Source organism: Schistocerca serialis, chromosome 12 (assembly GCF_023864345.2).
Source record: "Schistocerca serialis cubense isolate TAMUIC-IGC-003099 chromosome 12, iqSchSeri2.2, whole genome shotgun sequence".
Lineage (NCBI taxonomy): Eukaryota > Metazoa > Arthropoda > Insecta > Orthoptera > Acrididae > Schistocerca > Schistocerca serialis.
In genome coordinates this window covers 107,073,546-107,088,364 of record NC_064649.1, presented here as the reverse complement: position 1 = coordinate 107,088,364, position 14,819 = coordinate 107,073,546, and the positions used below count along the sequence as shown (strand labels likewise).

Genomic DNA, 14,819 nt, shown 5'->3' with positions numbered 1-14,819 from the left:
CATTTATTCCTTAATGAAATTTGTGGCAAATAATATGTCTGTTTCCAACCAATAGCTCAATATATAGGGTGTTTCAAAAGGAATATACGTATTTCGAATGCATAAATTAATTAAACCGTAAGACTTACCAATATGAAACTTAACACGCCTATTTACGAACCTCTCAAGTTCAGATTACAGATGTTCAATATGTCCTCCATCAGCGACACGAACAATATCACATCGATACTCAAATTCCTCCCATACTCGGGCAAGGCAGTACAGATCCGGTTCTTCAACTCTTCCAGGTTCTGTGGGAGTGGTGGTAGATAAACGTTGTCTTTATCGAAATCCCACAGGGAGAAGTCAGAGGGTGTCAAATCCGGTGACCGTGTAGCCCAGCTGACAAGGGGAGGCCGCCAATTGTGAAATTCAGATTCGATTCATACTGCGCATAATAAAAGCTCATGGCCAGAGGTGTAATGTGGCAAAGCACCAAGATGCACTTCTCAGCCGTTGTCAAGAAAATCGACAGTTAAAAGAAACCGTTGCGGTGAAATACTCTCTACTATTAGTAATTTTCTACAGCGTGGAGGTGCAGCGGTAAGCGCTCCGGTTCGTAATCCGAAGGTCGCCGGATCGAATCTCGCGCTATGCAACTTTTTTTTTGGTATTTGTTTTTTGTAATTCTTATATATATATAATCCCCGGCAATCAGTTGCAACAATTATGCATATAATAAGTTGTTGAAAGTCGTTTGTCGTGGAAAAACTAGCGACTTCGAACATCATTATGTTTTCCGCAAACAAAGTTGTATTTCACAAATGTTATTAATTGTCTTCATAATCTTAACCACGTATAGTCAACGAAAGTCGTAGAAACGAATACGTATAGCGTAAGTCAAACGTTCGAATTAGAATAGAGACCCCACGAACACAAACTTGCTGTGGCAGGTATGAAATATAAACTCCGTTACTGGCTCTTTACACTTGAAGGACAGATGTTGAATGGGCCGAAACGAGCCGCCGCATAACAGCGTAGTTGCCTGCTAACTTCGAAAGAAGGTAGATGCGGTCCCTAGCGCAACTTATAACATCGTCGAAAATCGGTGCGGACGGGACAGCTTTGGTACACCCTGTTAAACAAACGGAAAAATGGAGGCGGTACAATTGGAGAGCGATCCGCCTTCACCAACATGCATAAGCAATTCATTAATACTTTATATATATATATATATATATATATATATATATATATATATATATATATATATATATATATATATTTGAATTGCAAAAAACTAATAATAAAAAAATATTGCATGGCGCGAGATCCGATCCGGCGACATTCGGATTACGAACCCCAGCGCTTACCGCTGCGCCACGACGCTGTAGAAAATTACTAATCGTAGAGAGTATTTCACCGCAACGGTTTCTTTTAACTGTCGATTTTCTCGACAACGGCTGAGAAGTGCATCTTGGTGCTTTGCCACATTACACCTCTGGCCATGAGCTTTTATTATGCGCAGTATGAATCGAATCTGAATTTCAGAATTGGCGGCCTCCCCTTGTGAGACATGCTAAGTCGCCATCTCCTTGGCGACCAATCCAACGGTTCGGTAGAGTTCCGTTCAGATATCCACGCACTTGGCGACTCCAGTGAGGCGGTGCCCCGTCTTGCTGAAAACTGAAGTTGTCTTCGTGCAGCCTCGGAAACAACCAGTTTTGTAACACAGCGAGATACTGCTGGCCGTTAACCGTATTTCTATCAAAGAAGAATGGGCCGTAAACAGATGATCGGGATATCGCGCAAAACACACTGACTTTGGGCGAATCTCGTACATATTCATTGGCTACCCCAAATTCAAACATCTTGTTTGTTTACTTGACCATTAACATGGAAAGTCGCTTTACCACTGAACACGATGCGTTGTGCAAAAGTGGTATCGTTGTCAATAGCATCAAGAATTTCGTTACAACATGCCACTCGTTGTCATCAGGACGCAGAGCTTGTAACAGCTGTAACTTGTACGGCTTCATAACCAACCGACGTCTCAAAACACGCCAAACTGTTGTTGTAGGCAGTTGTAACTCCCGACTGGCACGGCGAGCTGATTTTGAAGGACTACTTTGGAAAGCAGCTTGAATTCGTGCAGCAGTTTCTTCAGGAACACGAGGACGCCCAGGACTCTTTCTTTTACATACGCATCCTGTATCTCGAAACTGTCAAAATCATCTGTGAATGTTCCACCCATTCGGAGGATCAATTTGGTACCTCAACCTGAAACGTCTTCGCACTGTAATCACGGAATTGCACTTCGCAAACTCGAGAACACAAAATGATTTCTGCTGTGGAGTTGCCATTTTAAATATATGACGGTTTCCAAGCAAAACAGAAGACAACTGACATCTAGCGGCTATAAACATAAACCAGACCATGTATCCGTTTCTCCAAAAGCAGAGCTGAGGCGCAGCGATCGATAATTTGGACAAAATAATAATTTGTAATTCATATATTCTTTTTGAAACACCCTGTACTATAGCACTTATCTTGTTCCAAACATTGATCAAATATTCAGTAACACACATTTTCAGTAAATTGCCAGCAACTATACAAATCTTGGTTTCAGATAAAGCCCAGTTTAAGCAGGGTTTGAAAGATTTTTTCGTAGGCGAATTCTTCTGCTCTACAGATCAGTATCCTAACAGGACTGTTAGGCCAGCTTAAGTGAAAATGTCTGTTCAAAATGGTTCAAATGGGTCTGAGCACTATGGGACTTAACATCTGAGGTCATCAGTCCACTAGACTTAGAACTACTTAAACCTAACTAACCTAAGGACATCACACACATCCATGCCCGAGGCAGGATTCGAACCTGCGACTGTAGCACAGCTCGGTTCCGGACTGAAGCGCCTAGAACCGTTCGGCCACATTGGCCGGCAAAATGTCTGTTAGATTTCAGTTTTGACAGCACTTGGTCACAACAGTGAGGATTAGGTATTTCCTGTATGATAAATAAAGTGCATAACAATGTTTCATTCTGACAATGTATTAATGGTGTAAATATTAACAGTTCTCATATTTTGACAGTCTCCTGACAAATTACCAGAGAAATGAGTACTTGGGTCTAATGGACGAAAACTGAATCTAATCGAATGTAATCCCACTGCCACAACCGACTCTGACAAAGTACAGATTGTTATGCCATGAAATCTAGGAACGAGCATCTCGGAAATGGTGAAGCTGGTCGGCTGAAGGTGCGGCTGCTGTTGTCAACGTCCATGGAAACTGGTTGAGGAATGGTGCGGACATCTACAGCTCGTCATGGAACATGCAGTTTGGAGTTTTGCCCACTCTGTAAAGTTACATGGCAGACCCAATGATAGAGTACAGTGATGGTGCAGGCACATGTGTTTCAGAGCGCAGCATTTAGCATACACCACTGAACATGGAGCTCTGCTGCCAATGAGCCCTACATGTTCCCATGTTGACCCAATGATGTCGTCAGTTACCACTGTAGTGGGCACGGGACCATTGACGTTGGACTGTGCGTCAATGGAGATCTGTCATATGGTTGGATGAATTACGTTCCTTATTATACAAGGTGCAAGGTAGTTTTCTAGTATGCCATCTTCCACACAATTTACCTATGGTAGTAACGTGTATCCACAGGACATGTGGCCTGTAATTGAAGAAGTGTCATGATGATCTCTCCATTGGCAAAAGATTCCGGAATAGTCCCCCATTCGGATCTCCGGGAGGGGACTGCCAAGGGGGAGGTTACTATGAGAAAAAGATTGAATAATCAACGAAAGGATAACGTTCTCCGAGTCGGGGCGTGGAATGTCAGAAGCTTGAACGTGATAGGGAAACTAGAAAATCTGAAAAGGGAAATGCAAAGGCTCAATCTAGATATAGTAGGGGTCAGTGAAGTGAAGTGGAAGGAAGACAAGGATTTCTGGTCAGATGAGTATCGGGTAATATCAACAGCAGCAGAAAATGGTATAACAGGTGTAGGATTCGTTATGAACAGGAAGGTAGGGCAGAGGGTGTGTTTCTGTGAACAGTTCAGTGACCGGGTTGTTCTAATCAGAATCGACAGCAGACCAACACCGACAACGATACTTCAGGTATACATGCCGACGTCGCAAGCTGAAGATGAACAGATAGAGAAAGTGTATGAGGATATTGAAAGGGTAATGCAGTATGTAAAGGAGGACGAAAATCTAATAGCCATGGACGACTGGAATGCAGTTGTAGGGGAAGGAGTAGAAGAAAAGGTTACAGGAGAATATGGGCTTGGGACAAGGAATGAAAGAGGAGAAAGACTAATTGAGGTCTGTAACAAGTTTCAGCTAGTAATAGCGAATACCCTGTTCAAGAATCACAAGAGGAGGAGGTATACTTGGAAAAGGCCGGGAGATACGGGAAGACTTCAACTAGATTACATCATGGTCAGACAGAGATTCCGAAATCAGATACTGGATTGTAAGGCGTACCCAGGAGCAGATATAGACTCAGATCACAATATAGTAGTGATGAAGAGTAGGCTGAAGTTCAAGACATTAGTCAGGAAGAATCAATACGCAAAGAAGTGGGATACGGAAGTACTAAGGAATGACGAGATACGTTTGAAGTTCCCTAACGCTATAGATACAGCAATAAGGAATAGCGCAGTAGGCAGTACAGTTGAAGAGGAATGGACATCTCTAAAAAGGGCCATTACAGGAGTTGGGAAGGAAAACATAGGTACGAAGAAGGTAGCTGCGAAGAAACCATGGGTAACAGAAGAAATACTTCAGTTGATTGATGAAAGGAGGATGTTCCGGGAAAATCAGGAATACAGAAATACAAGTTGCTGAGGAATGAAATAAATAGGAAGTGCAGGGAAGCCAAGACGAAATGGCTGCAGGAAAACTGTGAAGACATCGAAAAAGATATGATTGTCGGAAGGGCAGACTCAGCATACAGGAAAGTCAGAACAAACTTGGTGACATTAAAAGCAACGGTGGTAACATTAAGAGTGCAACGGGAATTCCACTGCTAAATGCAGAGGAGAGAGCAGATAGGTGGAAAGAATACATTGAAAGCCTCTATGAGGGTGAATATTTGTCTGATGTGATAGAAGAGGAAACTGGCATCGATTTAGAAGAGATAGGGGATCCAGTATTAGAATCGGAATTTCAAAGAGGTTTGGAGGACTTACGGTCAAATAAGGCAGAAGGGATAGATAACATTCCATCAGAATTTCTAAAATCATTGGGGGAAGTGGCAACAAAACGACTATTCACGTTGGTGTGTAGAATACATGAGTCTGGCGACATACCATCTGACTTTCGGAAAAGCATCATCCACACAATTTCGAAGACGGCAAGAGCTGACAAGTGCGAGAATTATCGCACAATCAGCTTAACAGCTCATGCATCGAAGCTGCTTACAACAATAATATACAGAAGAATGGAAAAGAAAATTGAGAATGCGCTAGGTGACGATCAGTTTGGCTTTAGGAAAAGTAAAGGGACGAGAGAGGCAATTCTGACGTTACGGCTAATAATGGAAGCAAGGCTAAAGAAAAATCAAGACACTTTCATAGGATTTGTCGACCTGGAAAAAGCGTTCGACAATATAAAATGGTGCAAGCTGTTCGAGATTCTGAAAAAAGTAGGGGTAAGCTATAGGGAGAGACGGGTCATATACAATATGTACAACAACCAAGAGGGAATAATAAGAGTGGACGATCAAGAACGAAGTGCTCGTATTAAGAAGGGTGTAAGACAAGGCTGTAGCCTTTCGCCCCTACTCTTCAATCTGTACACCGAGGAAGCAATGATGGAAATAAAAGAAAGGTTCAGGAATGGAATTAAAATACAAGGTGAAAGGATATCAATGATACGATTCGCTGATGACGTTGCTATCCTGAGTGAAAGTGAAGAAGAATTAAATGATCTGCTGAACGGAATGAACAGTCTAATGAGTACACAGTATGGTTTGAGAGTAAATCGGAGAAAGACGAAGGTAATGAGAAGTAGTAGAAATGAGAACAGCGAAAAACTTAACATCAGGATTGATGGTCACGAAGTCAATGAAGTTAAGGAATTCTGCTACCTAGGCAGTAAAATAACCAATGACGGACGGAGCAAGGAGGCCATCAAAAGCAGACTCGCTATGGCAAAAAAGGGATTTCTGGCCAAGAGAAGTCTACTAATATCAAATACCGGCCTTAATTTGAGGAAGAAATTTCTGAGGATGTACGCCTGGAGTACAGCATTGTATGGTAGTAAAACATGGACTGTGGGAAAACCGGAACAGAAGAGAATCGAAGCATTTGAGATGTGGTGCTATAGACGAATGTTGAAAATTAGGTGGACTGATAAGGTAAGGAACGAGGAGGCTCTACGCAGAATCGGAGAGGAAAGGAATATGTGGAAAACACTGATAAGGAGAAGGGACAAGATGATAGGACATCTGCTAAGACATGAGGGAATGACTTCCATGGTACTAGAGGGAGCTGTAGAGGGCAAAAACTGTAGAGGAAGATAGAGATTGGAATACGTCAAGCAAATAATTGAGGACGTAGGTTGCAAGTGCTACTCTGAGATGAAGAGGTTAGCACAGGAAAGGAATTCGTGGCGGGCCGCATCAAACCATTCAGTAGACTGATGACAAAAAAAAAAAAAAATGTAACGAAGGGCACCATTACAGCTATGTACTACATGATCATCTGTATCTACGGACGATCTACACCTTTGATGCTTGATATTTTCTGTGATGTCGTGGAGTCTTAGAGAAAGACGTACTTCTGTGTTACACAACCACAATCATGCTACAGCGGTTTGAGCAGCATGGTACTGCGCTCACAGTGATTCCTTGACCACCAAATTCGCCTGATATGAACCCAATGGAACACATGTGGAACACTATCTTCGCCCTGCAATTCATTGGAATAGCATATACCGTGGGTAGACGACAGGCACCACATACCTTTGGAAATCTACGATGAGTGTACGGTATCTATGTGCAGAGGCGATGACAGGGTACAGTGTTTATATGTACACATATGTCTGTATGCATTCCAAATGTAGTCGAACATGTAGTAATGTAAGAGCTTTGCATCAGCGCAGTAAAATTTGGTGGTGTTAGAAGGTAGACTCACAAGACGCCATTGAGGAGCCTCACGAAGATGAGGAGGGGCAGACTGGGCATGAAAGCGGCCGCGACGGAGCAGAGGCAGTTGCCAGCCAGCGTCAGAGACAGCACCAACCGGCGACCCCGTGTGTCCGCCACGAAGCCCCACAGGTGCGAGCTCAGGATCATGCCTGCCAACAACAATACAAAACCACTGGGTGGGACCTCAGCATCATGCCTGCCAACAGCAGAGACAGCTTGCTCTGAAAGCAGAAATTGTAATTTAATGTGGGTTTGTGGGAAAAACAATTCCTCAATGTTTGAGTACAGCATCAGTAGTGTCTTGCTTGACATTGTCTCATAGATTAAAGACCTAGACGTAACATTGCAGAGAGACATGAAATACAACGAGCATGCTAGGATGTACTAAGAGAAGGCGACTTTGATTTATGCGGAGAATTTTAGCAAAGTGTGGAGAATGTGCACATAGCACTAGTGCAACCAATTCTTGAGTACTGCTCAAATATTTGGGATCCACAGCAGATCGGATAAAAAGGAAAACATAGAAATAATTCAGATGTGGGCTTCTTTTGAGTACCATCATTTGAGGCTGCTGTCGCCAATGTACATTTCTTTCCAGGACCATGAATATAAGACAAATTTAGGCTTGTATGAAGGCATACGGACAATCGTTTTCCACTTGCTCTGTTTGCCAGTGGAAGGAAATGGTTAGCAGTGGTACAATGTGTCCTCCACCTGCAGTATATGATGGCTTGAACAATATGTACACACATGTGGATACACCATATGGGAGCTCACGACCATGCCTGCCAACAGTAGAATGCTACAGAGTGTGTGATCAGAATGGTGAGTGCCAAGACCAAGACAAGGTTACCAGGTGAACCTACAATGACTGCAACCCTGCAGCTGATTTCTGGCACATTCATTATTAGTCTGACAGCCTCTACAGGTTGTTTCACTATCATAAGGACAAACAAAAGGGATAAGTAGAGAACAAGGAAACGAGGAAATAATCCCTATAAACAAAGGTGTGGAAATCAGTAGTTTACATGATATGACATATTACCACTGAGTGCATTGATACCTTATAACACATTCCCAGACGATCCAAATTACAGATGTCCACTTGAGGACAAACACATTGTAAATGTGTCCCACATGACCAGTTCATGTGAAGGCTGGCTTCACGACATTTCCTCATTGATACACATGCACGATGAGAAATCCTAGCCATGTTCCAAACGCATGACCAACCATCCACAATGCAGTCCTGGACTTCATCGACACTATCAACAGGGTTGGATTATTCCACATTCATTAAATTTCCCATACCTCAAAAATCTATCGGTTCAAGATGGAGGCAGTGGAGTATTGATGAGCCACAACTAATATATTTGTTGCCAACGATTTGTGCCACTTATTCACTAGCTGCCATATGTACGTGTGCTGAGTACAATCATACATGTACCACACATGCAACATTTCACCATAAGAAACATCATCGAAATACTGATAAATCAGCTTGTGTTGCAGAAAATGGTCTCACACAGCGAGTAAGTCGACAAGTTAGAAAATGAGGCCCTGCCAACTGGTTACCAACGACATCTGCCCAAACATTAACGGAAAATATCTGCTGATGTACCGTCTCAATGGCAGTGTGTGGATTCTCGTGAACACAAATGTTTATGTTGTGGATGCACACAACAGTGTGTTGGGTACCAAATGCTGTATGTCTAAATAAAACATGCAAAATAAACTGTTGATGTATTCCACATTGTGTAAGGATCCATATGCAGAAGGCCACCCTGGCTGGAAAGTCAGATGTGAGCAGGGCTAGCACATGTGGTACAACTGCCCCTCAGGTAAAATCCTTCATATGCTGCAGGGCGAAATGTGTACTGCAGCAGCAATCCTTCTAGTAAGTGCATCCAACATTGTGTCTATTTTTTGTGATGTTTGTTTGTCCACTCACGGTGATGACACTATTGTTGGTCTACCTGGATGTTGCGCATTGGATTTAAATGAACCAGTCTCGTGCAGGTGCTGGTGGTGCCTAGTGAGCACTCTGATTTCTTCTATGGGGTACGCTTCATAATGTAACTGTGCTGTCTCCCATGCACTGCCATTAGCAAGCTGGTACCTGGATATCAGCCATTTCTTCATTTGAAAGCATGTGCAAAGACATGGCAGTGGCTTTAAATGCTACATGTCCACACTGTGTATACCGTTCACTGTTGGAACTGGTATATGGAACATAAGCCCTTGTTCATGTTGCAGCCTCACTGCTTGCATATCACCAACATGGTCAGAGACTGGCTGTGATTGGTTACTTCAAGAATAGCCTTTGCTTCACCCCAGTGAAAGTAATATCTGAACGAATCGACAGCGATGTGTCAGCAGTGAAGTTGCTGTAGAAACATTCGCTTAGGCATTGACTCTGTGGTGACATTGGCATGACTGCACTTGCACACACTTGGCGAAATCATTGGTTTCTGGACCCATGTTTATTTGGACTGTTTGCCTGTGTCATTGCCCTCTACTCGCCCCCTTTCATTTGTAAATCTACACTCCTGGAAATTGAAATAATAACACCGTGAATTCATTGTCCCAGGAAGGGGACACTTTATTGACACATTCCTGGGGTCAGATACATCACATGATCACACTGACAGAACCACAGGCACATAGACACAGGCAACAGAGCATGCACAATGTCGGCACTAGTACAGTGTATATCCACCTTCCGCAGCAATGCAGGCTGCTATTCTCCCATGGAGACGATCGTAGAGATGCTGGATGTAGTCCTGTGGAACGGCTTGCCATGCCATTTCCACCTGGCGCCTCAGTTGGACCAGCGTTCGTGCTGGACGTGCAGACCGCGTGAGACGACGCTTCATCCAGTACCAAACATGCTCAATGGGGGACAGATCCGGAGATCTTGCTGGCCAGGGTAGTTGACTTACACCTTCTAGAGCACGTTGGGTGGCACGGGATACATGCGGACGTGCATTGTCCTGTTGGAACAGCAAGTTCCCTTGCCGGTCTAGGAATGGTAGAACGATGGGTTCGATGACGGTTTGGATGTACCGTGCACTATTCAGTGTCCCCTCGACGATCACCAGTGGTGTACGGCCAGTGTAGGAGATCGCTCCCCACACCATGATGCCGGGTGTTGGCCCTGTGTGCCTCGGTCGTATGACACTGGCGACAACATCGATGTACTGTGGAGACCTCACGCCCCACGTGTTGAGCAATTCGGCGGTACGTCCACCCGGCCTCCCGCATGCCCACTATACGCCCTCGCTCAAAGTCTGTCAACTGCACATACGGTTCACGTCCACGCTGTCGCGGCATGCTACCAGTGTTAAAGACTGCGATGGAGCTCCGTATGCCACGGCAAACTGGCTGACACTGACGGCGGCGGTGCACAAATGCTGCGCAGCTAGCGCCATTCGACGGCCAACACCGCGGTTCCTGGTGTGTCCGCTGTGCCGTGCGTGTGATCATTGCTTGTACAGCCCTCTCGCAGTGTCCGGAGCAAGTATGGTGGGTCTGACACACCGGTGTCAATGTGTTCTTTTTTCCATTTCCAGGAGTGTATATTGGAATCTCACAAATACCACAGTGGAAAGTTAAAACTGAGTACCATAAAGCAATGGTTTGACATGAATGGAACTTTACCCACATTACTGGACTGTAGTCAGTGTTGACTCGCAATCAGACATTCACAGTTAACTCGTAAACATACCAATGTTCGCTGGAACTAACATTTTTTCTTCTCTTATGGTGTGCTTGCACCTGTATCAGTTTTTGTTAGCAACAATGACACATTATGTATGGCACCACCTTGTGCCGTGTGAGTGTTAGGGTGGCTTATGAAAGAGGCGAAGGACTGACATGTCTGGAGATGGGGTAGCGGGATGTACCGATAGAGGTGTGGCAGCAGACAAGGATTGTCAAGGATGGGAGATATAGTTCAGGGTTGGAACACAAATTTGAGTGAAATACACGACGTTCAAATGTAGTTTGAAGCGGTGTGCGATTTTTAGGAGCTGTTGCAGGATAGGGTCCGAGAAGCTCGCTGAATATGAAAAATGAGGTAGGGTGTGCATGCATCGTACATGGATTGGAGGTTGTTGAAGAACCTGTGAGGACTGAACATTCATGTACCATTTATGATCTACACCTACATCTACATTTATACTCCGCAAGCTACCCAACGGTGTGTGGCGGAGGGCACTCTACGTGCCACTGTCATTACCTCCCTTTCCTGTTCCAGTCGCGTATGGTTCTTGGCCGTGCGCGCTCGAATCTCTCTAATTTTACATTCGTGATCTCCTCGGGAGGTATAAGTAGAGGGAAGCAATATATTTGATACCTCATCCAGAAACGCACCCTCTCGAAACCTGGCGAGCAAGCTACACCGCGATGCAGAGCGCCTCTCTTGCAGAGTCTGCCACTTGAGTTTATTAAACATCTCCGTAACGCTATCACGGTTACCAAATAACCCTGTGACGAAACGCGCCGCTCTTCTTTGGATCTTCTCTATCTCCTCCGTCAGACCGATCTGGTACGGATCGCACACTGATGAGCAATACTCAAGTATAGGTCGAACGAGTGTTTTGTAAGCCACCTCCTTTGTTGATGGACTGCATTTTCTAAGCACTCTCCCAATGAATCTCAACCTGGTACCCGCCTTACCAACAATTAATTTTATATGATCATTCCACTTCAAATCGTTCCGCACGCATACTCCCAGATATTTTACAGAAGTAACTGCTACCAGTGTTTGTTCCGCTATCATATAATCATACAATAAATGATCCTTCTTTCTATGTATTCGCAATAAATTACATTTGTCTATGTTGAGGGTCAGTTCCCACTTCCTGCACCAAGTCCCTATCCGCTGCACATCTTCCTGCATTTCGCTGCAATTTTCTAATGCTGCAACTTCTCTGTATACTACAGCATCATCCGCGAAAAGCCGCACAGAACTTCCGACACTATCTACTAGGTCATTTATATATATTGTGAAAAGCAATGGTCCTATAACTCTCCCCTGTGGCACGCCAGAGGTTACTTTAACGTCTGTAGACGTCTCTCCATTGATAACAACATGCTGTTTGCTAAAAGCTCTTCAATCGAGGCACACAGCTGGTCTGATATTCCGTAGGCTCTTACTTTGTTTATCAGGCGACAGTGTGTCAGATGAAGATCTTGCAAATATAAATGATAATCACACTCCTTGTTCAGCTGGTTAGTCGTTTTAGTTTCTTACAGGCCTCCTTGTGGGTGGTTACTAATCACCATATCTAACAAGTTTTTGGTCGAGTTTAGCCCTGAGTGTTTCATCGTTGCGGATTTTAACTTGGAACACTTCAGAGCAGAACACATTGGACGGTCCTTTCTGCTTCGGAGCAGAATGCATTAGACAGTTTTCTCTATAATTATAGGTTTTTCTTTTCTTTTGAAGAATTGATTCAGTGATGGCGTGACACAATTCCAGCGCCATCCTGCTCGGCAGTTGGATCCAAGACTGGTAGTGTGTATCACAACAGAGAGTACAGGGAGCATCGGAGATCGATGGTGCCACCAGAGTTAACGAGTGGGCGAGTGCGACAGTATTACGTAGTCCTGTGTCATGTAGGAGACGGATTGGAGCCTGTCCATAGAAGAACACTAGGCAACAGCTGGCCAACAGCATAAGGACAGTGCCATCGAATACTCCGAGGGTGTCTGGCCTCGTGAATCGTCTGGAGGCTCGCTGTGGGTAATGGGAAGACTGGAGCTTGTGTCTGTGGGCAGTTTCTGGCTAACAGCAACTGAATAGAAGTTTTGGTACTGCTAAGTTGAAACGTGCCAGTCCGTTCTGGATTGGCCCGTTCTTTAGTTCAGATTTCGCACCTGAGACTTACTGTTTTGGTGAAATATATGAGCTCTGATTATGAGTAGCCTCAGGGACTGCAGTGATTAAAACAGTTCCCATTTCAAAGTTCACTCCACACAGGGTAGCTATTGCAGCCTGAATTTTCTATAGCTGCATGTCTGGAATGTGTGGTGAGCAGAAGAAGTGAAGGCGAGTTCCAGTGACTCCAGGCTAATTCCTGGGGTGGTCTGACCAGTCAGTCAACCTCCCCCACTTAGTGGGTCACTGCCCTGTCTGACCATGTGTGGGCAAACTGTGACTGCATGATGGACCCCACCAGAGTGCAGCTTTCACTGTGCCAAATGAGAAGGGAAGAGGATTGAGTGTGGGGCGGATTGTAGAGGTTGGGGCTAGCAGATAGCTGTGCACTGGTGGAGCTGACACACCCAGAGCCCAAAGCCAACTGCTATAAAATTGAAACTTCCTGGCAGATTAAAACTGTGTGCTCGACCGAGACTCGAACTCGGGACCTTTGCCTTCCGCGGGCAAGTGCTCTACCATCTGAGCTCAGATGGTAGAGCACTTGCCCGCGGAAGGCAAAGGTCCCGAGTTCGAGTCTCGGTCGGGCACACAGTTTTAATCTGCCAGGAAGTTTCATATCAGCGCACACTCCGCTGCAGAGTGAAAATCTCGTTCTGCTATAAAATTGTACACCACACAGGCTGTGTTGGACAAGATCAGCTTGGCAGGGGGTTGGCTGAGCAGTCGCACTGTGACTGGACAGCTTAAGAGAAATCCTGTCAAGGGTCAGAGGGGAGTATGCAACGCAGGTAGGCCGCCATCTGCCTTGTTAATGCTGGCACCCAACCATCAAAGGTTGCAAACTTTTTTCCTGAGTATGGTTGGCAGCAGAGCATGAGAGTCCAATGGTTCCATCTTAGAATGTCAGTATACTGCGCCATTATGAAAATTTTCTCTGTGCAGAATACAGCCTGTTTTCACAAACCAAAGCTAATAGGTCAGAGGACTGCTGTATAGAATTTTGTTTGTGTCGACTTTCCTAGAAAGCAGGAGAGTGAGACTCAGATCACAGATAAAGATCTTATAATACGCTGGTCATTGTCCTCTCCCATCCAGCCCCTTCTCTGTTCCCATTCCAGCACTACAGTGCCTTCATTCCTCCATCACATGCAGTCTTCTTACTTCTCTCCTTTTCCTCTAACCCCCCTATCCCCACCTCTCCACTCCCTGTCTAACTTCCCGACTGCACTTACCTGCCCTATCCTGGTCCCTCCATGCTCCCCAACAGCATGTCACCGTGGTCACTTTGTTCCACACCTACCCTACTATCCCTCACCCTCCCTGCTCCAGACTCCTCCTTTTCCTTACCCCCACCCAGTCGCCACTCCCATAATGCACTAGTGCTGCTGCTCACAGTGTGGACTCAGCTGCCTGAGACTGCAGTCATGTGTCTGTGAGTTGCATTTGTGTGAATGTGTTCAAATGGTTCAAATGGCTATGAGCACTATAGGACTTAACTTTCTCAGGTCATCAGTCCCCTAGAACTTACAAGGGGAGGCCGCCAATTGCGAAGTTCAGATTCGATTCATACTGCGCATAATAAAAGCTCATGGCCAGAGGTGTAATGTGGCAAAACACCAAGATGCACTTCTCAGGCGTTGTCGAGAAAATCGACAGTTAAAAGAAATACTCTCGACGATTAGCAACTATCTACAGCGTCGTGGCGCAGCGGTAAGCTCTCTGGTTCGTAATCCGAAGGTCGCCGGATCGAATCTCGCGCTATGCAACCTTTTTTTTTTTTTTAGTA

At 44.8% G+C, this 14,819-nt stretch overlaps 1 protein-coding gene across 1 annotated transcript in view; it reads right to left on the bottom strand.

Annotated features, from left to right (window-relative positions):
• The window catches only part of LOC126428294 (synaptic vesicle glycoprotein 2A-like), a 195,613-nt gene that overhangs the window by 110,500 nt on the left and 70,294 nt on the right, over positions 1 to 14,819 (bottom strand). Inside the window, exon 4 of the mRNA XM_050090211.1 lies at positions 7,133 to 7,295. Coding sequence (XP_049946168.1) covers positions 7,133 to 7,295 — 163 coding nt within the window. The remainder of the gene's footprint in view (positions 1 to 7,132; positions 7,296 to 14,819) is intronic.